The following is a 24,539-nucleotide window of genomic DNA, read 5'->3' as shown; positions in this document are numbered from 1 at the left end:
CAGTGGGTGTGTCGGGGGGCGGGTGTGACAGAGAGAGAGGGAGGGATCGATTAACCAGGTGATGTTCCCTTGCTGGTCTGTCTGGCCACACCACCACCATGTCGCTGGGAGCGCTTTGCAAGGCCATTGGTCGCCTGCCCGGTGGGTCACAGAGCTGACAACGCTGCCTATCATTACCGGCAGGTAGGAAGCGCTGCGAGGCACCGGCGGGGAGGGGGGGGAGGGAGCGTGGCCCCGCTGGCCCAGCAGCGTGTGCTAAATGTTAATGTGATATTCTTCCGAAATGAATAAATAGGTTAATTTTTAATGCTCATCTAAATAATTGAATGAGAAAAAGCAAGCTCAGTCTGCGAGGCAGGCTCAGCCTCATAAATCACTAGCAAAAATCCTCTGAGCCACATGGGTGTGGGGGTGTGGAGTACATGCATGTGTGCATGTGTGTGCGGTACATGCATTCGTGTGTCCATGCGCGGGGTAGGTAAGAACAGCCATCCTGAGTCAGACCAATGATCCATCTAGCCCAGTATTGTCGTCTGAGTGTAGCTGGAGCTAGATGCTTCAGAGGATATACACACGTGTGTGTGGTGGATGCATGAATGCCTGTGAGAGTGCACAGGTATGCGTGGAATATGTATGTATGCACGTCCGTGCATGTGTCTGCCTTTGCATGTTTGTGTGTGATTTTGTGGATGTGGGCGTCACGTGTCTGGACTGCATGTGATCATGGATCTCTGTCTTCATTTGGGCACTATGGACATATTCTCATATGTGCACGTATACCTGCCCATTGGTCCCTACATGTGTGGATGCATATGCCACGTCAAGTCTAATGCAGTGTGACATAGAAGCTAGAGCCAGGCACTGGGAAGCACAAGATTTTGGTTGTATCTCCAACTCTGCAACTGACTCACTGTGTGACCCTAGACAAGCCACTTCCCCTCCCCCTGCCTCTCTCTGTTCCTCTGTGAATGAGGGGAGTAATACCCACCCGTCAGCGCAAGGCGCTGTGACTTGAGACCCAAATATGAAGAGTAAGTCACTTATTCTGTATCGCTCATAGTTCTGCTCACCCCTGAAGGTGGAGTGTTGGGGCCGTACAGCCTAATCACATACGAAGGCTGAGTTAAAGCTGCTGTAAAAATTTCCATGCATTTGTGGGTTTACGTCTCTGCTTGTGGGGCCTTGTGTGGTTTGTTTGCCATTATTAGCAATGGTAGAGCTGGAATTAAAGTCATGTCGCCTCCTTAGATCTGTGCTGCCCTCGCCAGGAACGCCTGTGATAAAGCAGGATGCTTCCATCCTTGGGCCGGCGGTGAAGACTCTCTTGCTGGAAACATTAGGCAAAGGAGTCTGATTTTCTTCTCCAAACTTAACTGTCTTTAGCTGCTTTCAGAGGCTTCCGTATCTCACCTTCTCCATCTCTACTCACGTCTCCTTGAGCAGGTGAGAACGAGCCAGGCCGCCCCTTTGCGGCTTTGCCGTAGAACCTGAGCTTGTCTGGCAACAAAGCAGCTGGAGGACGTGGAAGAGAGAAATGGGGCTTGCTAGAACTTGCTAGGGTTTGTGAGCTATGTGGAGACATTCAGCACCAGCTGTCCCTCATGCCAGGTGTCCGGCCAGGATCTCGTCATCTTGTGGTCAGGCTGGTTCCAGCTGCAACCCTGTGAGCGGGTAGGCGTGCTCGGGTCAGCTTCCCTGGGATGAACAAGAGCTTAGAAGAGAGCTCCGTGGGTAGAGAGCTTAGAGGGCAGGGTGAGAATGATCTGGGGTCTGCAGAGTGGCCTAGGGGCGCCCAGGCCATCTTGGTCACAATCTCAGGGCCAGATTCTGCTCTGAGTTCTCCTGGTGCAAATTTGAACTCACTCCATGGAAATCGGCTCTGGAGTCACTGCAGCTCGGCTGAGACCAGACAGCTGACTCACAGGCCTTTGCACAGCTCACCCCATTCCCCTATTGCAGGGGTAGTGATGGGCTCAGAGTTTAGTGTGCTCTAACCCTGCAGTTCCCACCGGGGGCTGGTTCTGGAGAGGTGTGTGGCCAAGGTCTGCCCCACTGGGGCTCCCGTCTGGAGCAGCTGGGGCCTCGGTGGCCATGCAATAAAAAGGGGCCTGTTTACATAATGCCAGTTTATCCTGCCCATCCCGCGAGGGGCGGCGTCCTGCTGCTTGGATGGCAAAACTGGGGCCATGGCAGAGCACAGTGAGTTACTGGGAGCAAGGGAGGGGAGGGGGCCTCTCCCCCTTGTCCTACCCCCCCCCCCCCCCCACCTCCAGCCCCCTCTCTGAAGATCATATCAAAATGTCTCTTTTGTGCAAAGCGGAGGGAATGCCCCTAAGAGCTGGTTACCATGGCAACCACAAATGTCAGGTTCCATGTGGTGAATAACCGTTTCCATGACGACAACTCCTTTACCCAAGGTGCCATGAGCTGGAGTGACAGGCCTGTTGGGGGATGGGAGGCCGGGGTAGGGAGGGGGGGGGGTGGGCGCGAATGTTCTCAGGTGCTGAATTCCCCTTGGGCTTGTTTCTGGACCTCAGATGCTCCTCCCTTCCCCCTCCCACCGCTGCCCTCAAGTCGCAGGGATTCTGGCTTCGGCGCGCCCATCCGCAGGCAAAAAGCCCTGGGCTTCAATGGAGCCCCCCCAGACCCCCCCTGCCCTGATTTGCACTGGTGGGGGCTGAGATCAGAGTCCAGCCCCTGCATCTCCCACCCCATCTGTTTATCTTAATCCCAGGTTTTCTTCCTGGTTAGAAATAAAGCTGGTTCTTGAGGCTGCTGTGGAGGGGTGTGTGTGTGTGTGTGTGTGAGACCAATTCAGCTGTTTCCCCTCCCCCTGAGCCTGTTCCCAAGTGCACAGCTGGACTATCCTCTCTCCTGACGATGAACTGGGGCAGCAGGAAAGCTTCCCATGCTGCTCCCTGGCTTGCACAGGTATTGCTGGAGGCCGCCAGCAGCAGCTGCAGCCTCACTCAGGCCTCTCAGTGTGTGTGTGTGTGTGTGTGTGTGGGGGGGGGGGGGGGGGATCTCAAAACGTCCGGATGAGTCCTACTCTGGGAGTCCCATTTAGATCCACACCTACCCAAACAGACACTCTAGAGCAGGGGCTCACCAACTTTTTTTTTGCTGAGACCCCCTTTGAAAATATTTCCGGCTGTGAAGAACCCCCCCCCCACAAGTGATGACTCTGCCCATGCCACGCCACCCTTAGCAGCGTGCACGGGGGATGACAGCTCACGACCCTCCCCAATAATAACCTCGTGGCCCACTGAGGGGTCACGACCGCCGGTTGGAGAACCCCTGCTGTAGGGACAGCCGGGAGGCAGCACTGGGCTAGAGGCTGTGCGCTGCTGGGGCTTGCCCCTAGCAGGGTGGCTATGGCCATAGGCGCTCCATAAATCAATGCAATCGATCCATAGCAATAAGGGGATGAGTGAATCCCAAGCCAAGGTAAGGGAGGGCACTCTGCTCCAAAGTCTCCTTTGAATGATAAAGCAGGGTGCAGTGGATGATGAATAGGGTCTTGGGAAAGGAGCAGCCGCTGAAGGCTGGGTTGGTCTTGGTGCCCAGTTGCTGGCTTCGTGCAAAGACCAGGGCTCAGCCAACAAGGATGCTGCGTGGGACTGCAACAGTCAGTTGGTGCAGGTGGCATCTAGGGCTTGATGGCAGGGCTGCCTGCAGAGGGAGAAGCACCGTTCCGAATCGAGTCAGCGTGCTGAAGCATTGGGAGCTGGTGCATGGTCTGGAGGGGGTGACGCAGGTTTGTGCATCTGTCTCTCAGTCAGGCAGCAGGTAGAATCCCACCCCTGGAGAAAGGGGGTGACAGCTTCCCTCTGCATGGTCTCCATCTCCAACTCCTCACCCCTTTGGGGAGATTCTTCATTCCCTGATGTGAACAGGTGGTCGGAAGAAAGAGAGTTGCACATGTCTAGGTGACACCAGTAATCTCAGGGACACGGGGGTGGGACGGTGTTTTGCATCCTGGCACCGTTGTGCATACAGATCAGGTTTGTGCATGGACGTTGGATGACTGGGCACATTCCAGCAGCCAGGCGCTCAGTTTCTCTGCCCAGGTAAGCGGAGTGTTCTGCGGTTACATCCCGGCCCTCTGCACAGCTGGAAATGTGACTCAGGCGCAGAAGCACCAGAACACTGAATTCTTGGGAGTCGCAAAGCACGTTATCAATCAGTCACTCGAAGCTGGAATCTCTCAGCAACGCGTGGGAGTGGGGGGGGTGTCTTGTCCATCTACTTTATAGACTTCAGCGAATAACTTTTTATCACTCCACTTCATTATGCGTTTTTCATCATGATTGTGCTCGAAACCAACCCCACTTATGTGAGCAGATCTTGCTCGGGCAAAAACATTTTAGCGACTCAAGTCAATGGGAGCTTTGCCTGAGTGAGAACCGGGGCTGCCGGATTTGGTCTCATGTGGTTGTGGAAACGAGTCTCTTGCGCAAGAGATTCCTACTCTGAAGGGCATTGGCCTCCTGTTTTGGGCTCCTCGTGGGAGAAGGTCTATCGCTTGTGAATTCACTTTCAGTGAGAAGTAGGCTCCCATGCACTAGAATTGCTTTTGAAAAAGGGACTCAGGCTCCTTAATCACTTAGGTGCTTCAAAGATTTCCCCGTGATGCCCTCTCATCATAATGACCCAACTGTCCTCTCAGACTATTGACTTCGGTGGGGTTACTCCATCTTAGATCCGTGTTAGCGAGAAGCGAGCAGAGCCCTACATCATTTAAATCTGGAGGGGTTTGTGACCCTAGGTAGCCTCCTCCTCTCCTGTGCGGACGATGCTTTAGGGTATCACTACCATCTTTAAAAGAAGTTCATAATCATCCTTCTCTAGAGCTTTCCCTCCAGGATCTCAATTCCCTATAAGAACATTGATGAAACAACACCCCATCCTGTCAGGTATGGACATATTATTTCCCCACATTTACAGAGAGAGAAATGGAAACACGGCTCAATGAAGTGACTTGCCCAAGGCCATGCTGAGTCAGTGGCAGAGTTGGGACTAGATCACAGGTCCCCAGGCTTGTTCTTCAGCCACCAAACCACACTGCTGCCTGGGTATTAGATTCTGAAATGATGCTTCAAGGCCCTGAGTCTTCCTCAGCTAGTGATCCGCTGTCTGGAAGATGCAGGGTTTCTTGGTACAGACTGTGTGTATTTAAAGGAGGGGGTGCTCTCTGCACTACCAGGAGAGAGAGGGGTGGGGACTGTATGCCTCCCAGAAGATCTGAAAGCTGCCTTGGCTCCTTTCTGCAGGTCCTGGCTTGCAATCGCATCATAGGTCTTGGCCATCATGCCATCACCACGTCCTCGTGACACCCCTCCACACTGGCATGACAAGCATTTACATGGCAGAGCAGGAGGAGGGGACCCCAATGGCAGTGTAGTTGGGTGATGGGTGCCTGGGGCCTTACACTGCTGCACAGGCCCGAGGGCATCACTGTGGGGGAAGAGGTAATATTCCTAGCTGCATCTCTCCAGGGCAGGGCTGCTGAATTCCCTGCTGCTGCTGCCACCATATGACTGGCAGGCGGGTGGCGATGTCTCACTCCCTGTTTCTCCTTGCAGATGGCCCGTCCGATCCAGGTGAAGCCGGCGGACAGCGAGAGCCGTGGAGGTAGTTGTCATCTCTCCTTGTTACTCCTTCTTGTCATTTTGCTGGCTGCTGGTCTGTTGTGAGATGCCCTCCTGGCCCACTCCTGCTCGGCAGACAGCCCCAGTGTGAATGGCCTGCCAGTGTGCCCCTCGGGTGACTGACTGTGGGCCTGGTTTGGGATATGGATAGAGCTAAAGAGCTACTCTTGGCAGCTCCTGGTTTAGTGAAACACTCCATGCCCGAGTATGCCCCTGCAAGACTCAGCCAGGCTCACAGCTGCCTGGGGCCTGGCAGGAGAATACTGGAGGACAAGAAGTATGATGGGGGTGATTAGGGGAGGCTCGGGCATGGTGTTGGGCCAAAGTTTTCATGTGAACCTTTTTTCAATGAAAACTGCAGGTTTGGGTCAACCAAAACACTTTGCGAGTTTGAGTCAAATTCATCAAATTCTTCAGTCAAAAAAAAAAAAAAAAAAGCAGAAAAATATCAAAACATTTCAGTTTTTCTGTTCAAAAGGAATTTTTGTGCAGAAATTTGCTTTACTTTTATTTTTAAAAAAGTTTTAAAAAACCCTGAAAAATGAAATGAAACTGGGTTTTTTGGTATGGCCAGCCAATTTGAAAATCACCTATTCGCACAGCTCTGCTCAGCAGTGCAGGTTAGCTCCACGATGCAGGCACCATTGGCCTAGCGAGCATTAACATGACAACAGTAACATATGCTAAGCGGTTATGAGCTGGAATATGTGGCGAGCTGCGTTAATTTACACTGGAGATCAAGCCCCTGTCAGATGCCGTTCTTCAGATGGAGTAAGTGTAACCCCCTGGCGTTGCAAATGAACAGATCCTTTTTGTTGCTTTTCCCTGACTTACCCATGCATTCACTCTTCCTCCTACACTCCTGCATCTATCCTTCCTCCTCTTCATTTGCTTCTGCTAGTGCTGCCTTATAAAGCAATTTGGTAGGGCTGGTGAATTTGGGTGGGGCTGCTTTCCCCTTTAGAATGGAACATCACATGGACTCTGTGTGTCTAGGATTGGATTTTTTTTCCCAATGATTATTTCCAAGTATTTTGTTTGTATTGATTTCAATGTTTGCATCACCAGTAAATCAAAGTAAAAAAGTCAGTTATTAATAGTAATTTATTCCAAATGGAGGCTGGGATTTTCAGATTTGCCTAAGGGAGTTAGATGTCCAAATTTCAATGGGAATCAGGCATCTAACTCCCTTAGCCCGCTCTGAAAATCCAAGCTATACAGCCTGTATAAAGCAAGCGGTGGGATAAATAAGTGCACAAGTTTCATTGAAACTTGCACTTCTAAATCACTTAGGCCCGATTTTCAAAGGGATTTACGTGCCTAACTCCCATTGATTTTAATGGGAGTTGAGTGCCTGAATACCTTTGAGAATCTGGATCTTAGCTGCATTTGAAAATCCCACCCAAGGTTTATAACAGATTCTGAAATTATATTTGACCATATTCGTAATGTTTCCTTATATAACTTCTTAGTTTTTAAAGCATTCTGGGTTATGGAAGTCTTTGCTAGAGATACAAAAACTCATACACAAAAATAACCAAGTGTGCATGCTCACAGACACCACACGAAAACTCTGATATACAGTTACACAGCAATACTCACACATGACACAGATACACATGCTTATGGACTTGCAAACAGATACCACACACAGCCCTTTGATAGATACATAAAAACATCCACATACAACACTGGTAGGCATGAGTGCATTCACACAGATACATTCACAAGTCCATACATACACACACACAAATAAATAGAAAGATAAACTCATACCCATTTATTAAGCCCTCAAGCAATATTTTAAAAAAATAACTTCCCCTCTTTGTAAATGTCCCTTATCAGTGATGGAAATTCTTCTTTGGAGAAGGAAAAGGATTATTTCCTCTAGGCTGCACTGCGTGGAACAATGTACCTGCACTACCAAGCACACATGGATTTAGGCAGCCAGAGAGCTGTATGGTTGAATAGGAGCTTGCTGATGCGTTGGGAAAGGTGGAGTTAATATTCAGCCAACTCTTCCTCTCAAGCTGCCCAGGGAACTCTGCCAAGGACTGCAACACTTGAGTGGGGAGAGAAGCTGACGATGGTTGCCGACATTTACCGATCTAAAATCAAATCCTGCCACGCCTAATTAAGGCCCCGATGCTGCAATCTGAGATTTACCGCTGCCCCCATGCAGGGGCCCCATCGGTGCAGAAATTCACCTGGATGGATCCAAGTGCAGGATCAGGGTCTATCTGTATCCCAGCTTGTTGCATCTGTGCTGGCTCGTAATTTCCTCTAGGCAGGGACCGTGCATTTGTCTAGGTTTGTAAAATTGCTAACTACACTGTACTGGCTGGTCAAAATAATAATTATAATTAATGTCCCACTTTGCTCCTTGGGGAGCAAAAGGAGACATGTTGCTTCTTAGACCATTTCATTGAGTTCAAAGCTGTCAGAGGTGTTTGGAGAAGACATTTCTTTCCCTATGTAGGACGGACCAGATTATGATCCTTTTATAACCAATAGCCTATTCCTCCACAAGTAGTTCCACTGACTTTGGTGGGCCGATGCTCATGGGGGAAGATACTATTCAAATGGAGTAGGAGTATCACAATCTGGTGCTTAATTATTTTTGCCTTCCTTACAGCAAGATGATCTTTATTATTTTAAAAATATCCTAGTGACTGTTTTATTAATTATTAATTACGATTATCTTACATTTTGATAGCAACTTCTCATCCCAAAGTATCTCACTCACTGGGAGAAAGGAGTCAAAATACGTTCATTTAAATTTTGTGTTTTTAAAGTAAAAGTTTATTTCCATTTCACAGCTCTGAAACAGAGGAGGTATTTCCCCCCTTCTCATGATATTGGTGCCAAAATGGCCATTTTTCACATTTTAAGAAAAAGACTGCTTGAAAAGATTTCACTTTTTTAAATGCAAATCGATTTTCAGCTGAAATGATTTTGCATTTTAAAACTACTGGGAATTGTTTTGCATTGGAAACAAGATCAGTTTTTTTGGGTGGGGGACCTTTTCCCATTCCAAAGGGCTCCAGTTTTTTCAAGAAGAAACCTGAAAAAAAAGTGCAAATTTCTGTTCTGTTTTTTTTATTGTTAAAAATTTGGACCATTTTTGGAAATTCAAAGCCAGAAGGCAGAAGTCTCATTTTCTAGGCCTCTGAATTTTGTTTCAAATTTTCCCCAATAAATCTAAAAATTACAAGCACACACCACCACAGACCTGCAGCCACTTTTGCGGGGGGGTGAAGCTCACAGGGGGCCGGAGCTAGCCTGCAGCTTTTCATAGTGACAAGGAGAATTTGCTATCGAGGTCTAAGAGGTAATGGGTAGTTTACAATGAAGTGCGTGCATGTGGTGCAGGCCTGGGAGGAAAATAGTGGTACTCATTTAAGTTCCACTTAGATCCATCCTACAAGACTATGGCCCTTTCACTCAGACCCCTTATTCCGCACCAGTGCCTGGGGCAGCCCAGAACCCAGAGGGCACAAAGTTGGCATAAAGCCACCTTTTCCAGCACAGAACTGCTTCCTTTCTTGACATTTTCCTTTTTTAGCACTCCCTGCCCCACCAGGGAAGATCTCATCCCTTCTGATTCTCAGTCCTGTTTTCTACTTCTTATTTGCCGGGGTGTTCCCTGCGTCCAACAGTCCACTCTGCCCTGAGTTGCAGCAGTTAATGCCAAGGGTCTTGCAAGGGAGGCAAAGAAATGCCCCCCCACTTTCTGTTCTTCCCTGTATTTACATTACAAATCTTCCTTCCTGTCTGGGAATGACAGTGCAGGAATGAATGAGGAGACTGGAGCAGGTTCCCATCAGCCCAGGCACAACAGAGCTCCCATCTGTCTGAGATGCCTCCAGCAACTTTCGTGCAGATGGCAGGAGGAAAATGGACTTTGTTTCCCTGGCAGGTTTCAAGCAAAGGACTTTACTATCAAGTGTGCAGGGAATGAAGGGGAGGGGCGGGAATCCTAAGCAGCACGCGATACAAATGCAAACCCTCTGAAAAAAAGTTACTGCAGCTGGTCATAACTTATCAGGGTCCTCCTGGCCTTTTAAACAAAGCTAATGCTCTTAAAATGAAATTCCAGCCACCTCATGCTGAGTGTCAAACTCCAGCCTTTCACCTGGGCACAGTCCCAATAAGTTGCTTCTCCAGTGATCATGCATCGTATGGAACTGCAGGAACTGTGTTCACAGTGTTCTGTTGACTTCATGGACACAGGGGCTGCCACACGGACCAGAGAAACTCCAACCCTCAGTGAAATGATTGAAACATCAGCCTCCAGAAATACCTTGCATCAGGAAACCATGATGAGGAGAGGAAGATGAAGGCTGGGGAGCCAGAATTGAAACAGGGACCTGGACTGCTCCTCTCTCAGGGAAGGGATAATATCTTGCATTTCCATAGCAACTTTCATCCTGAAGGAGCTCAAAGCCTTATGATGATGTACTGGGATCGCTTCACTCACCATGGAAATGCAACCACCTCTGGAACTTAGCAGCTATTTAACAGCCACACTGCAGTTTAGGACAGGGAGATGAATATTCTGTCCAACTGAAATGACATAGGAAATGTAGGGAAGCAAGATGTAGATTCTGCAGCAAGGATTTGGTCATGATGTTGGGGCTAAGAGCCATGAGCTTGTGAAAAATGCCAGGAGATCTTTAATGATCACACGTGGTCAGGGCTTTAGCTTTCATTCTCATCCTGAACAGGTTTCTCCCAGCAGCAGGGCATCCCCAAGCACAACGCTGGGACAGCTACAGGGGCCATGGTTGGACCCCAGCTTGTTCTTTCTCCTTTTGAGGCTGCATCTCACCTCTGTGGTTTCTAAGCGTGTCAACACCACGGAGGAGGGGTGCCCCTGGACATCCTCACAGCTTGCTCTTCGTGCAAACCTGGGGCATGAATCCAGCTGGTTGGCAGAGTTAAAACTGCACCTCAGACCATTTCCCACCAGCCCACACTCTTGGATTCATCCCAGCTAGGAACTGGCAATCGGAACCATGTCCACTGCAGTAAGAGCATTACAAGCGGGAGCTTCTCTGATGCAGAGGCAGCAGAGAGAGAGTGCAGTAGGTTCGCTCCATGTGCATCAGAAGGCCATTTCCAAAGTTTTCCGCAGTAACCCCGTTCTTGGAGAAGTCGCAGCGGGGTCTGCGGATCAGGATAGAGCGGTCTTGCACAATGATGGAGAAACGCTGCCACGTGGAAAGGCAAAGATCTGTGGCAACGCTGAGCGTGGGCCATGCAGTCTTGTTCCGTTTATTACCATCGCTTGGAAAGAAACCCCAGAAAAACTTTCCTGGGGTCACACCAGAGCCGACTTCCGTGGAATTCCAGGGATTGACTTTTTCATTGCTGTGTCGCTATATTCTGCCTGCCACTGGCATCGTGCCCTTGGACTGCATATTTTCGACTCAGCGGCACCTTCCCACTCCCAGGCAAGCCTGATGTTTTCTCACATTGTCTCTTGTAAATGAGTAACATCATCAGTGCAGAACTGGGGGCCTGGAAATCAAGGATCTCTGTGTTCTGAATCTCCCCCAGCTGTTTATTTTCTTTGTGACTATCAGTTTGGGCCTTTGTCCCAGGTTTCCTGCCATCCTTGGACACTGAGAGCTCTGGTCATATGCCTGATACAGATGTGTGCATGAATCCTTCATTGAGAGGTGTGGTGTAACAGTGCGAGTTTAAGACGGGGAACAAGGAACTTCTCCGTTACAATCAGGTGCATTATGGTAGCACCTAGGAACCCCTAGGTCACAGTCACAGACCAGGACTAGGACTCTGCTGTGCTACAAACACAACAAACAACCGATCCCTATCCCCAAATAGCATTTCCACTCTAATCCCAGCTCTGATATGGATTCAGTGGTTTTGGACCAGTCACTTAAAGTACAAATCTCAGGTCATATTTTATGTTCCTTCTCTGTTTCTTTAGACACATTAGCTTATTAAAATGGGGGGGGAGGGGTTATTAAAATCTAATTAGCTTTTCATTATTTATGCTTTTTAATGTGTATTTACTTTTAGCCTTTCACTCACTTTCTACAAATGGACTGGTTCAATGGTGTTAGACACTTGGCCCGCCTGGTGGATATGGGTGACTCTCATGGTGTATTCAGATTCTCCAGAATTCCAGTTTCCACGGAAAAAAAAAAAGTTTCTAGGCCTCATGATTGCACAACTAACCTTCCAAACGTGACCTTCCAAACGTGACCTGATGCCATGCTGTCTGCAGAGACCCTGAACCAATATCTGGAGTTCAGCCCTTCCTGCAGAAAAGTCTGGCACCTCTGCTGCTTCTCCATTTTACTTTTGTCTCAGTTAGTTTCTTTGCTGCTTCCTCAATATTGATAGGGTCTGAGCATCTTCCACACCAGGGGCCTGTTATTCTTTAAAAGAAACCAAACTTTCCTCTGGAAATTTAAAAAAAAGTCATGTCAAATGTTTCTGTAGGTGTTCAGCTTTGTACATTTTTTTAAGCCCAAATTGTCCTGACACTGTCCCTTTAGTAAATCACTCTGTACCTCAGTTTCCCCATCTGTTTAAAAGAACAAGATCACAATATTTATGCATCTGACAGAGGTGTTGTAGATGAGAAGTGCTTTAAGAAGTGCTACGTGTTACCGTTATATTCCTGACTCCAACATGCTGCTGACCCGCGTGACATACTGAGCATATGTGCACTGTTAAACGTATATACATGCACACAGCGCATTACATAACAGGTTAGGTGCATTATGACTGGGAGAGAATCTTTCCCCTACTCTTGCCATGACGGAAAGCAGGATGCTAGGGTTGAGTGACCAGCGGTGTGATTAGATATGGCACATCCAATGCCCTAGGATCCTAGTGTGCTGCACAGCAAACCCAAGCCCTGCAGGTTAGCTGAGGACACCTTTTGTTCACTGGTGGAAGTGAATTCACTCCTGGCCACCCATCTGTCCCACACCGAGTGACTTTCAAGGGTTAGATCAGTGTATTCGGAGGGGGACTTGCTCCAAAGATGACGTTATTAAATCTTCACGGCACACATTCTCCAGGCGGTATCTTGGAGCTGGTGCTTTTCCAGAATGGCAGGGCTGGCGTTGGGGAAAAGCTCTTCTGGACAGGAGGCAGAGCTTTTTTGGGAAGCAGTCTAAGGGTGTGGAATGAGATCCCCAGGAATTAGGGAAGTGGACAGCCTGCCTCTCCGACCTGCCTCTCTGACCTGCCTTCTCTGACAAACAGGCAACACCCTGTACATTTTAAAACAAAACCCCACCAAAACAAACCATCCCCTGCACACACAATTCTCCCCTGAGGGGAGGATGAGCGAGAGAGAACAAACCACATGTGAGTCATGTTGCTTAATGTGCTGCGGGAAGGTGCTCAGATTCCGCGGTGATGAGGATGGCATAAAAACCTGCATAGAATGGCATGGCTGGGGCAGTGCTAAAGGGGGATGGGTGGGAAATCGAGTGGGGTGAAATTAAACTGCTGATAATCTGCCCGGGGGTGCTAGAGCACGGATAGGAAAGGGGGAAGAGAATAAAGTGTAGGACAAGAACAAAAGCTGGAAAAGGGAAGGAATAAGATGAGCAGAGTGGGAAGAATAGAGCAAGAAGCAAGATGAAGAGGAAAGAAACGGTAAAGGGAAAGCAAATCAGCGGAGAAGGGAAATGCTAATGAGACCAAGACAGGGAGGCCGGAGTGAGGGAGAAATAATCAGCAATTTACATGAGTCTGAGGGATTTTAGAAAATAATAATTATGATGATGATGAAGATGATGAAGAAAAGGACAAAAGCCAGGCCTGGGGCAGTCAGCGCAGTGAATGAACCACCCAGATGGAGGGGAGGAAGGAACTCCCTGTTCTCCGCCTTGTGTAGCTAAGAGACTGTCTCCCCCGTTGGCTGCTGTGGATACTGGGGGTGGGGGGGCCTAGGCCCGTCCCCACGAATGCCACCCTTGCTGGGGGCAAGGAGCTGAGAGGAAGGCCCTGAGCAAGAGGGAGAATTGGCATCCGTGGTCCCGCTTTGGCGACTGCTATCATCTGGTCCTTTGCAAGGCAAAGCTCGGCTTTCGCTTCCCCTGCCCCTTCCCCACCGCCCGCCTCCGCTCCCCGGCCAGGGCCAGGGGCCTGCTTGATTTCCCATGAGCCACAGAACGCTCTGCTGCTCTGAGCTGATGGCGATCGCTCACCCGGGCCCATTAGCCCGCTATTAGCGTCGAGGACGCTCCCGCGTTCCCAGTGAGATTTATCGTGGGAACCATCCCATCCATAACGGGCTGCGCAAGGGGGTCGCCTCCCTCTCCCATGGCCTTCCTCCTTCCTCCTTCCCCCCCCTGCCAACAGCTGTTTGGCCAGATGACCTAATTCCACTGGGTTTTAAACAGGAGCAGCCTCCCCTGCTGTTTCTCTCTCTAATGGCTGAACCGTTCAGCCTTAAAACCCTCCAGTGTTCCTCGTCATCGCTCCATCACAAACTCACTCTGCGCGAGGCCCCTCCTCGTGCCCTCCCTTCCCCAACCCGCCTGACTGACGGCCTGCCCGAGAACGGGTTTCCATGGGAACTCAAACTCCAACAGTCGGGAATAAGAGATAATTTTCGTGGTTGCTGGACAGCATGGGAAATTGCCAATCAGAGAGTGAAAAAGAAGAGCTGGAGAGAAGGTGGAGAAAAGGGGGGGGGGGGGGGGGGGGGGGGGGGTGGTGCCTGGCCGACTCAGAGAAAGAGAGAAGGGCCTGCAGCTTAGCATGCAATAGCTGCACAGAGCAGTAATGCAGCAACCTCTGTGCTTCAGATCCGGGCGGGGGAGCTATTCTCCCAGAGCAGGACGCCAGAGGCTGGTGGCTTAGCCGGCTGCAGAACTGAGGGCTGTGCAGGCTGCCTGCAGTCAGCCAGTGATGGTCAGCTTCAAGGTGGCTGCTGACTCCCCCATGATAGAACAGCACCAGGAGACAGATTAGGAGTTTTTGGGAAGAGCTGCAGCTTTTACCAGGAAGATGCAATCAAGAACATTAGCTGAGACATGAGGCCCTGGGGGTCAGAGGTTTGCTTTAATCACCAAAATATTTTTCATTCAAAAGATGGCATCAACATAAAAATCCTCCACATTTTTAATCAGAAAGGGATTAAAGGGAAAGAATATTTATTTCTCTCTCCCCCCCCAGTCGTGTATTGTACAGTGACAAGTGAAAATGACTCTATACAGTTTCCCCTGTATCATCCTTAGTCAGTGGCCCCGGTTGCAGTTTTGCCAATTCCCAGCATTCTTAAGTTAGGCTCCAAAAAAAAAAAAAAGTTTAATTTCTTTATTTGCTTTCTGTTGATTGAGTCTTTAGGTGTTCATGTTTTCAAGCTTCACACCATAACCAGGAGGGCTAGAAGCTTCCATTTAAAAGAAAGTGAGAGTCACACATAATCACAGGACTCCCAGAACTGAAGATTTCAGAAACCGTCCCCCCACCCCCAATATTGCAAGACTTCTGATAAAATTGGGAGAGTGGGGAACATTAGGTGGCATTTGTGTGGGTCTTTCCTGGAGCGACAGGACAGAGGAACATTTTTGAAAAAAATGTGATAGTGAAGCCACAACAAAATATCCAGGAGGGCTCCGGAGGCTGAAATGACGTGAAATGACTTGCAACTGATTTTTAAAATTGACTTGCTTTCAAGTTGTGGGTGTCCTCTTTTGAAATATGTCCAAGTTAGCAGCCTCATGGTTCCAAAGGAATATCACTTTGCCCAGGATCATTCTCGCTGTGACAGTTGCAACAAATGGGCATTTGCATTAAAATGTGGGACAGTCCCAAAATGGAACAGTTTATCTGATAATCCTCACTCCCCTTCCCCATTCTTTCCCCCCTCCCCATCCAAAAATAAATAAATAAAATAAAATCCCACTTTAGATAAAATTAGATCCGGCTCTAACCTGCCAATAATCTTGCAAAAGCAAATCCCAACCCAATTCGCCACCACTGGCAATTTTTAAATCACGATTGGATGCTTTTCTGAAAGACAGGCTCTAGGACAAACAGGAATTATCTGGGAGAAGTTCCCTGGCCTGTGTTATACAGGAGGTCAGACAAGATCATCACAATGATTGTTTCTGGTGTTGGAATCTATGAACCTAACTTTTTTTTTTTTTTAATATAAATCTCCTCCCCAGTTGCCATCCCTTCCTATTCTGACCATCTCTGGGCAGGAAGGATGGCCTTCTGGTTAGAAGTTGGGATTGGATAGTGCCCTACTGGACTGGATGCCTGAGGAATGTATTTAAAGGGATTCCATCAGGTCAATTTTGCCCCAAAATTTAGGTGTTCATTAAAAGATGGGATTTTTTTAATGTCTTAGATCCATAGAAATATTTCCCTGATATTTTCCCATGTCAATCCAGTACGCATGTGCTTTTAATGAAGATATACCCTGCAGTGTTTGCAACCCAAACACTGCAGCATTTGTGCATGTGAACCTGAACATTTCAATTTTTCTGTTCATTTTATTAGCTCATCCTCCTCACACAGACGCCCCATTTGTCTGACTTGTGTACCTGTTGCTTCCTGCCTAGCACCTACACTCTGAGCTGTCTGGGGCAGGAGCTGTGTTCTTTGTCAGTTGGCTGTACAGCACCTAGCACCATGGGGGTTCTGATTCTGGACTAGGGTTGCTAGGCGTTGCCGTGATTCAAATAGTAAATACTCACAATAAGATGAACTTGACAAGCAGCTCCAAAGCGAAATTGTCCCATTTATTTTCATTGTCCAAGTGCAGAGAGGAGGGTAAAACAGTGCCAAGAAAATGGAAATGTTAAAACATTTATGCAGTCCTAATAACCTGGAGAGTTGCAAACAGCATTGGTCAGGAAACTTTGTCTTTTAAAAAAAAATGGGTCTGGTCACTTACCCTGTTGTAAATCAAGAGTAAATGAATGGACGGGTGTGAGCTAGATCAGAGTCTTCTAACCCTTCCAGTCAAGTTGATCAAAGGGCAGCTTGTCACATGAAAAAGACCTTGCCGTTTAATTAGATCTGTGTTGTACAGCTGGGCTGGGGAAGTACATGGGGGCATGCATATGTGTGAGTGTGTGTGCATGTGTGCATGCAGCCGTACATCTGTCTCCGCTGCACGCTGACCGTACGGCAGGCGTGTGTATCTGTCTGTCTGCACGTCTCTCTTGCTCTCTCTCCGGAAACGTGTCTCTGAGTGCATCCGCTGGGGCTGGCGTCACTGTGTGAGCATGTTGCTGGCCCTGCCCGCGCCTCCCAGTTCCTGTGTGTGTGCATGTCCATTATTTATGTGCGTGCGCATGTGTGTCTCCCAGTGCGCTCTTGTGTAAGTGTGTGCCGGCACGTGTGGGCCCTCCCCTCACGTGTTGCCATGCGTGCGCATGTGTAGGGGGGACGGAGCGCTGGGTTACCTAGGTGGGGAGCCACTGTCTAAGCCGACGGGTGCTGCCCGCAGCATGACAGATCTCCCCAGCCCGCTGTGCTGTTGTAGCTTGCAGACCTGTTGTTTTTCAGGTCATTGCACTCTCAAGCAGATAGCAGCCTATTCGCTATTTTCCCTGACACACGTCACATTCAATCCATTTTGTTTGAAGCCGGGCCCCTCTGATCCTGTCACTAACAATAAGGAATTCTCCCTCCCTGCTCCTCCTAAACCTCAGCCTGACACAGCCGTTCCCTGCGAGCCATTTCCCCTCTGCACGTTCCAGGGGGCGTATTTAGCCGTTTCAGTGACACGACCCCTCTGCAGGACGGGGGGGCAGGATCATCGCTGGGGTCAGGCTTCTAACGCAATGGGAGGAACTGACTGATGTGACCCGGAGACCAGAGCGCCTCGCTTCCAGCACAGCCAGATGCCCTGTTTCCATCGGGCCTAGTGACACCCGGCTGGAAAATGTTTGTATCAGCCCCTGGGGTTCGGTCCAGATCAGGGGGCCACTTTTGTGTGGGATGAGGGAGAAGGATGGGGTGGGCGGCACAAAACTCCCACATAAACTCCCCCAGAGTAACCTTGAACTTCGTCCTTAAAATGCAATAATTCAAAGAGACTCGCTGCCTAACCTGAACGTAGCCCTGCGCCTTTCAGCCCCTCTCCCCAGCGCCAGAGTGTGCTGAGCCTACAAGACATGCCCTGTGGACAATGGGAGGGGGTGGATCTTTATAGGCCCTTTTGCCCCGCACCCACCGGTCTCCCTGGCGTGTGTGCCAACCTTTGGCAAAATTTCTAGCGTGTGGGAGACTGGGAGCCAGGACACTTTCTTTTCCTGGCTCAGGATGCAGGGGGGGGATGTCTAGTGGTTAGAGCATGTGGGGGCTGGGAGCTACAGGCCCTGGCTTTTATTCCCTCGCTGGTAGTTAGAACCAGAAAACTAGAAGTCAGGGCTCCTGAGTTCCATCCCCACCCTCTGTGCAATGCTGGGCAAATCATCTCTCTGTGCCTCAGTTTCCTCGTCTGTCTGGTGGCGATGATAACGCCCATCTTGCAGTGGGAGGGCCTGGGAGGTTTCACTCTGTAACGTCTGCAATGTGCTTTGAGACCCTCCGAGAGAAGGAGCTAAGGAAGGGCAGAGAGTTATTAACCCTTGGGGGCTGCATCCCTTCTTGGAGTCACTAACTCTAGGAACCTCACTGGATTGATGCCTGGGATGAATTTTGGCCGAAGGGAAGTAACTCGCCTGCCCGTGTGTTTCATACCCAAGACCGGCTGTCCCGCCTCCTTGTCCTCTGAGCTGCGAGACTCACAGCAGGTTGATGTTTTTGTGTTTGCCCTTAGGGGACAGGAAGCTGTTTGTGGGGATGTTAAATAAGCAGCAGTCTGAGGATGACGTGCTCCGGCTCTTTGAACCTTTTGGGGTCATTGATGAATGTACGGTGCTCCGGGGACCCGATGGCAACAGTAAAGGTGCGAGCCTCCTCTGTCTGTCGTGCCTGCTCCACAGGTAGGACTCTGCCTTGTTGTATCTGCGCCCTGGGCTGCGCCCAATTCAACCCCTGCTAGGCGGCTGCGTGTCTGCACTGGGCGGGTCTGTATGACAGGGCTGTTTCCCAGCTGGAGATGGAGGGTGGCGGGCAAGAGGAGAAGTCTGCTTCGGAGAGGGGGACCGCGGCTTGGGGCGAGTCCCTGGGTCAGCAGACGTTGACAAGCCCAGCTGTCTGTCTGAATTAGCTGGAGCCCCTGCCAAACCATCCTCCCTCTGGCCTCCTGGCCCTGGGCTGCTTTGTAGGGACGGGTCCTGAGCCGCAGGATCCGGATCTCGGACTCTGGGCCTGCTCCCCAGCGGGCAGGTAGCGCCCGGCTCCCGGCCTCCCTCTCGGCTTTGCTCTCACCCGCAGTCTCCCTTGCTCTCTGTCCCCTCTCCAGGCTGTGCCTTTGTAAAGTTCTCGTCTCACACAGAGGCTCAGGCAGCAATCCATGCACTCCACGGCAGCCAGACGATGCCTGTGAGTATGAGTCCCAGGTGCCCATCACACCCTCCCCGTTCCCCATCTCTGGTCAAGTGAGCCCTTCCCATCCCCACGCCTAGAGCAACCGGCACGTGCGTGTGTTGTGTCCTGCGTGGCTGCGTGCGCGTCTGGGTTCCCGCTCGGCCTGCGCATTGGGTTGCGTGTGCCCAGTGTCTCCCAGCTATCTTCGGCAGGGGTGCTGGGCGTGGTGGTGTGTTTGCCACGGTGGGCCTGGCTGTGAGTGGACAGGGCAGGGCGTGTGTGTGTGTTTGGGTTGCGGTAAGCACATGGCTGCGTGTGACCCGACGCGCCTCCTTGTTGCCTGGATGCTGGTGTTCACGACTGGGTATCTGCGATCGATTCGGGGGTGGTGTGATTAGGGGTGCCCGGGCTAGTGTCCGTCTGTATCTGCTCTGCCTGTATATACGGCAGTGAGTGCGCCCTGCTGCCTGTCTTTCCGTCACCCGGGGCTGGGGTGTGTTTCGACAGGAGCATGCGTTTGTGTGCAGAGTGGGTGGGCTTGTGAGTGTTCTGAGGTGTGGCGCACGTGGGTGTGAATGCTTTGTACACGCTCGAGGGTGGGACACAACATCTGTCCTGTGTGGGTGGAACAATAGACGCAGTGTAGTTGTGTGTTCTCCGTCCGTGTCGCCGGGCTGCGGGGGGACTGGGCATTGCTGTGGCAGTTGCTAGTCTAGGAGGCAGTGTGTATGTGTAGCTTGTCTGCCTGCAGACAGTGCTGTGTGTGCTGTACCGGTGCCCTCCTGCTAACCTCCCTGCCAGCACCTGTGGCTGTGTGTCCTGCGTGGGATGGTCAGCGCTGCACCTGCAGCTGGATGCCCTGAACATCCCAGCTGCAGCCATCGTGTTTCCTTGGGTGCGTGTCTGTAGCTGTGTCTGGGCAGGGCCCCCCCAGCTCTCTGGGGTTCCGACCTCAGCCGGAGCCTTTCTCGCTGACGTTTGCTGCTCTGCTGACGCTCCTCCTCTCTTCCTCTCTGCGCTGCCTCTCCCGCCAACGCCCCCCCGATGCCCTCACTGCTGTGCTCTTCTCTCTCCCTCTGTCTGTCTGTCTGTCTCTCTCTCTCTGTCTCCTCTCTCTGTGCATAGGGGGCCTCCTCCAGTCTAGTCGTGAAGTTTGCCGACACAGATAAGGAGAGGACTCTACGTCGGATGCAGCAAATGGTGGGGCAGCTGGGGATTTTCACTCCGTCTCTCACCTTGCCGTTCAGCCCATACAGCGCGTACGCGCAGGCTGTGAGTATCGTGGGGCCCTCTCGCCAGGGCGCGACACCACCGAGACCAGGGCTGGCCGAGACCAGCTGGCTCCCGGAGCAGGCGTGACTGCTTCTGCGGCCGTGCCTGGGAACCCTTCCCAGGCTCTGCTGAGGTCTGCTGGGTCCCCTTCTCAGCGTGTGGTGCTTGCGGTGCCTGGGCAAGACTCACAATCCAGCCCCGGTGCGTTTCTCTCCTAGTGGGCATGACTGGTTGGTCCCCAGGAGAGATCTGGTGTCCTTTTTGAGTGAGGACGTGTGTCTTTAGTACGTTGTACACAGGGCAGTGCCTGCTGTCGTTTGTGGACTGGTTGCAGTGTCCGGGAGTCCTGAGATCCAGGTCAGGTTGCGTGGGTGTATTTCTCGCTTGGAGTATCTCTCTACCGCAGGCATGGGCTGGGATGGCAGCTGGCGCTGACAAAGCCAAGCGCGCTTGGATCTAGCTAGTTCAGGTACCAGAGCAGTCAAGCTGAGTCAATGCAACAGGCTTTACAAGCCTGCCCAGAACCCTGAGTAATTACTGGCGTGGCTACCCCGGGTGGACGGCCGTGCTGCTGCTGCTCCAGGGCCCGGCCTAGCTAAATCCAAGCTGTCCTAAGGATGTCAGTTCAAGCTGTGTAGACATTCCCTCGCTTGGTGGGCTGTTTGGAGTCACGATGCCTGGGGCTTGTCCCCTGGATATGCAGTCTGCAAGTTATGATATATTTCTCTAGCATCCAGTGCAGTGTCCCGGGGTTGGGTGTATTTCTGCCTTAGTTCTTGGGAATGATTGTGCCACAGTGGGTCCTAGCCATCCAGGTCCTCATGGGCTTAGCGTTTGCTGAAGCCCAGGAGAATCCTAGCATCTAGTCCACACCCCTGGTTGTGGAGTGCTTCTCTCTTAGCTGGCATGATCACATGGCCTGCAGTGACTAAGAGAGTCTTTGGACCTAGGAGAACGTACCTGGCTCTGCTATATTTCTCTCTTGGCTGATGTGACTGGTTGTGCCCGGGATAGACCTGTTAAGGGGTCTCAGATCCTCTGGCTGCAGACCAGGCCTAGCAGAGCGGAACGCCGTTGTCAAAGCGCTCTGTGATGGCAGTTGTGTTATTTTCAGTGGCATCTGGGCCATTGCCAGAAGCAGGATTCCAAGATTGATGGACCAGTGGTCCCATCTGGTGGTGCAAGGCCTATCTTCCCGCAGAGCATCCATCTCTGGTTGGTTCTTCAGGTCAGCCTGCCACTTCATATCAGGTAGAAAGGCCCAGAGAGACACAACGTGTGTCTACACTGCAATAAAAACCAATGGCACCAAGTCTCAGAGCCCGGGACAATTGACTCAGGCTGCCGGACTAAAAAGTGCAGTGCTGACGTTTGGGCTCAGGCTGGAGTCTGGGCTCTGAGATCCATCCGCCTCGTGGGGTCTCAGAGCCCAGGCTCCTGCCCAAGCCTGAATGTCCATGCTGCAATTTTTCACCCAGATCAGCCATGGTTTGGGTCTTTTATTGCAGTGTAGACGTACCCTTGGTGATTTGCTCGAAGCAACACAGGAGCAGAAAATTGAACCCAGCTCGCCTGCATCCCAGGGTAGGCCCCTGCCCATCGGGCCATCCTTCCGACTGCTCACGTGGGATCGGAGGGAGAGAGTTTGTACCCTCGGGTGCCCCTTGGAGTTAGGCACAACCTACATTCTGTCCCCTTCATCCCATGACATACACACACGAGGGAAGAACTCTGTCTGAGTTTGGCGGGAGGAAAAGCTGCCTGGACCTAGCCCCGAAACTATGTCAGTCGTGTACCTCTCTGCAGAGTGCCTCCCGTCCCAAAGGATCCCAAACTATACCCGCGTGGGACTCGCTCTGCACTCTCCACCGAACGCAGCCACCTCTGCCAGGGAATACGGCAGCCGTTGAATGGGGCACACAAGGAGGCGGGGTGGGCAGTGAGAAGGCGCTGGAACGGCAGCAGGGAGTTCCAGGAGCCGGAACGCGAGCGAGGAGGGCCTTGGCCAGGATTGGCAAGTGGACTGTTCTCGTGGAAAATGATTCCCAGATCTGTAATGACCGGCGACGGTCAGGACCTTGGTGTTACCTGTCCTTCAAATGATGACACCTCCTCCTCCCACCCAGCCCTCTGCACTGGTTCAGTAAGGACCTGTACGGGACAGTGACTTCTACTGAACTCCCAGCATCACCTTCTCCAGCCCCTGGGGCTTCCTCCAAGCTCCCCCATCCACATACTGACCACCCTTGGCCCAGTTCAGCTGTAGCGAGATCTTAGCCCAAGGTAGCCAGCTGTAGCACAGTGGGGGGTTTTGTTCACACTAGTTTCTAGTTTGTGTGTTATGTTGTGGGGTAGGCAGGGGTGGGGAGCATAGAGACGTCACGGCCCTAGAGGTAAGCACTGACCTAACGGTGACGCAGATAGTCAGCGCTATGCCCGAGCGTAGTGAAATGTACAGGGTTAACTCTTCAAGTGCCTGCCAGCACATTTCCCTGCTTTGATCTCCAGAAACTCTTATTAATGCGGAAATGCATGACCAGGCCTGCCCATAGAGAAGAGTGGAGGGCATGGTAGAAAGCATGAGAGGAGGCTTCTGCTTCCTATTCACGTGGCTGCTCACCTCCAGCTAGATTTCCAGCGGGGCTGGGCATCCATGACTCTCCTTGCAGGCACTGGGAGCTGCAGGCGCTCTGCACACCAGACCCTGACTGTGCCACTTGCTTCTCTGCATCTCCTTTTTCCTTCTCTGTGACTTTCGGCTTGGCCTTCATCTTCTCTTTCACTCTACACTGGCCTTGACCCCCGCTCTTTCTCCTTGATTTTATTCCTGGCCTTTTCCTCCTTGACTCTTGGCTTGGCCTGCTTCCCTTCCCTTTGGCTTCTCTTCTCATTGACTGTGGACAGGCCCTGTGCATTTAGCCTTTGACTCTTGTTTCCCTTGGCCCTCAGGCTTGTCCTGATCTTTGGCTTCATCTCTCTCTGGAGGTGGGACCCTGTCCCGTTCTCGCACTCACTACATCCCGGGTGTCCCATGTCTCTGCAGAGTTAACCCTTCAAAGTGCCCTCCACCGTGTGTGGAAGGGGTGGTAGAGGGAAGGGATTTTCTAGCAGCGCCCTTGTATCAGCACGCCAGCCGTTAATCCCGTGAGCAGCCGGAAGTGACAGGGCTTGTGCCGGGTTAGAGCTCAGCTGATCTCGGAAATGGCTAAATGTGTGTACAGCGGGTGCAGCAGCGATGTGGAAGCGCTGACCCGTGTGGCTGCTCGCTGGACGCGTGGGATGCCATGATCCGAAGGCATCGGTGCAGCCGGTGACGGTGGCGCTGTCCGACGCCAAGGGAACCTCTCTCTTTTCATCGGTTTGCTTCGTAATAGGCCGGTAGTCTTTCGCCAGCCTGTTGCTTGCTGGGTCTCTGGACGGGTCGTAACAAGGGTGAGGATGAGCCCATACGCAGGGCGCACAAGGAAACCAGCTGCGATCCTGCGTCAGGACCATGAGTGGTTAAGACTTTGGCTTAACGCTGCCTCCTAAAGACAGCACCTTCAGGAGCACAGCGCCACCTAGCACCCAGCTGGGGTATTGGTTTGATGCCATCTCTTGTTCTACCCACTGGGATAGCCACAACGCTCCCAACCCTGGTTTTCCCTAGGACGACGCACAGTCCGGTAACCACCAGGCTTATCCCTGCTTTGCTTAGCAACTGGGGCCACTGGAAAAAACGACATGTGCGGGAATAGTGACAACCCGGGTTCATAGGCAGACAAGCGGCTTCTTCCAGGGAGCGTTCATGTGGCCTCCCACAATAGTTGCTCTGCGGCCTTGCCATTCGCATGTACGTGCAGGGCCCAGAGGCCCTGGGTGGTGGCTGTGGTGCAGGAGTTCACTAGCCTCGTCTGGGGCACTTCCTTTGGCCAGCGGGGGGTGGGAGGATGTGGCCGTGGAGGTTGTGCTGACGGCGCATTCTCCCCGCTTCGTCAAATTTGCACCCTCTTGCATTGCGCCCTGCGTGGATCAGCGACCCGGCTGGTCTGACTCCCCCTGCAGTGCGCAGGCGCCTTCAGGGAAGGGAATTTTCTGCCCAGAAGCCAAAACGCTTTATCGATTCCCCTCCCGCCCCCTGGAGATCTCAACAAAGCTGCCCTGCTGAGCTAAATACTGCCCCAGCATGCCTTGCTTATGCCA

General features: G+C 51.5%; 1 protein-coding gene across 1 annotated transcript in view; it reads left to right on the top strand.

The window, feature by feature from the left end:
- The window catches only part of CELF5 (CUGBP Elav-like family member 5), a 62,013-nt gene that overhangs the window by 27,372 nt on the left and 10,102 nt on the right, over positions 1 to 24,539 (top strand). The window contains exons 3-6 of the mRNA XM_067558631.1: positions 5,586 to 5,634; positions 18,433 to 18,561; positions 19,021 to 19,100; positions 20,211 to 20,357. Of these exons, the coding sequence (XP_067414732.1) occupies positions 5,586 to 5,634; positions 18,433 to 18,561; positions 19,021 to 19,100; positions 20,211 to 20,357 (405 nt within the window). The remainder of the gene's footprint in view (positions 1 to 5,585; positions 5,635 to 18,432; positions 18,562 to 19,020; positions 19,101 to 20,210; positions 20,358 to 24,539) is intronic.

The sequence above is a fragment of the Emydura macquarii genome, unplaced genomic scaffold (assembly GCF_026122565.2).
Source record: "Emydura macquarii macquarii isolate MOO-44397 ecotype Brisbane River unplaced genomic scaffold, CSIRO-AGI_Emac_v2 contig_306, whole genome shotgun sequence".
NCBI classification, from domain to species: domain Eukaryota; kingdom Metazoa; phylum Chordata; order Testudines; family Chelidae; genus Emydura; species Emydura macquarii.
The sequence above is the reverse complement of the archived record's forward strand: the minus strand, read 5'-3'. Positions and strand labels throughout refer to the sequence as shown.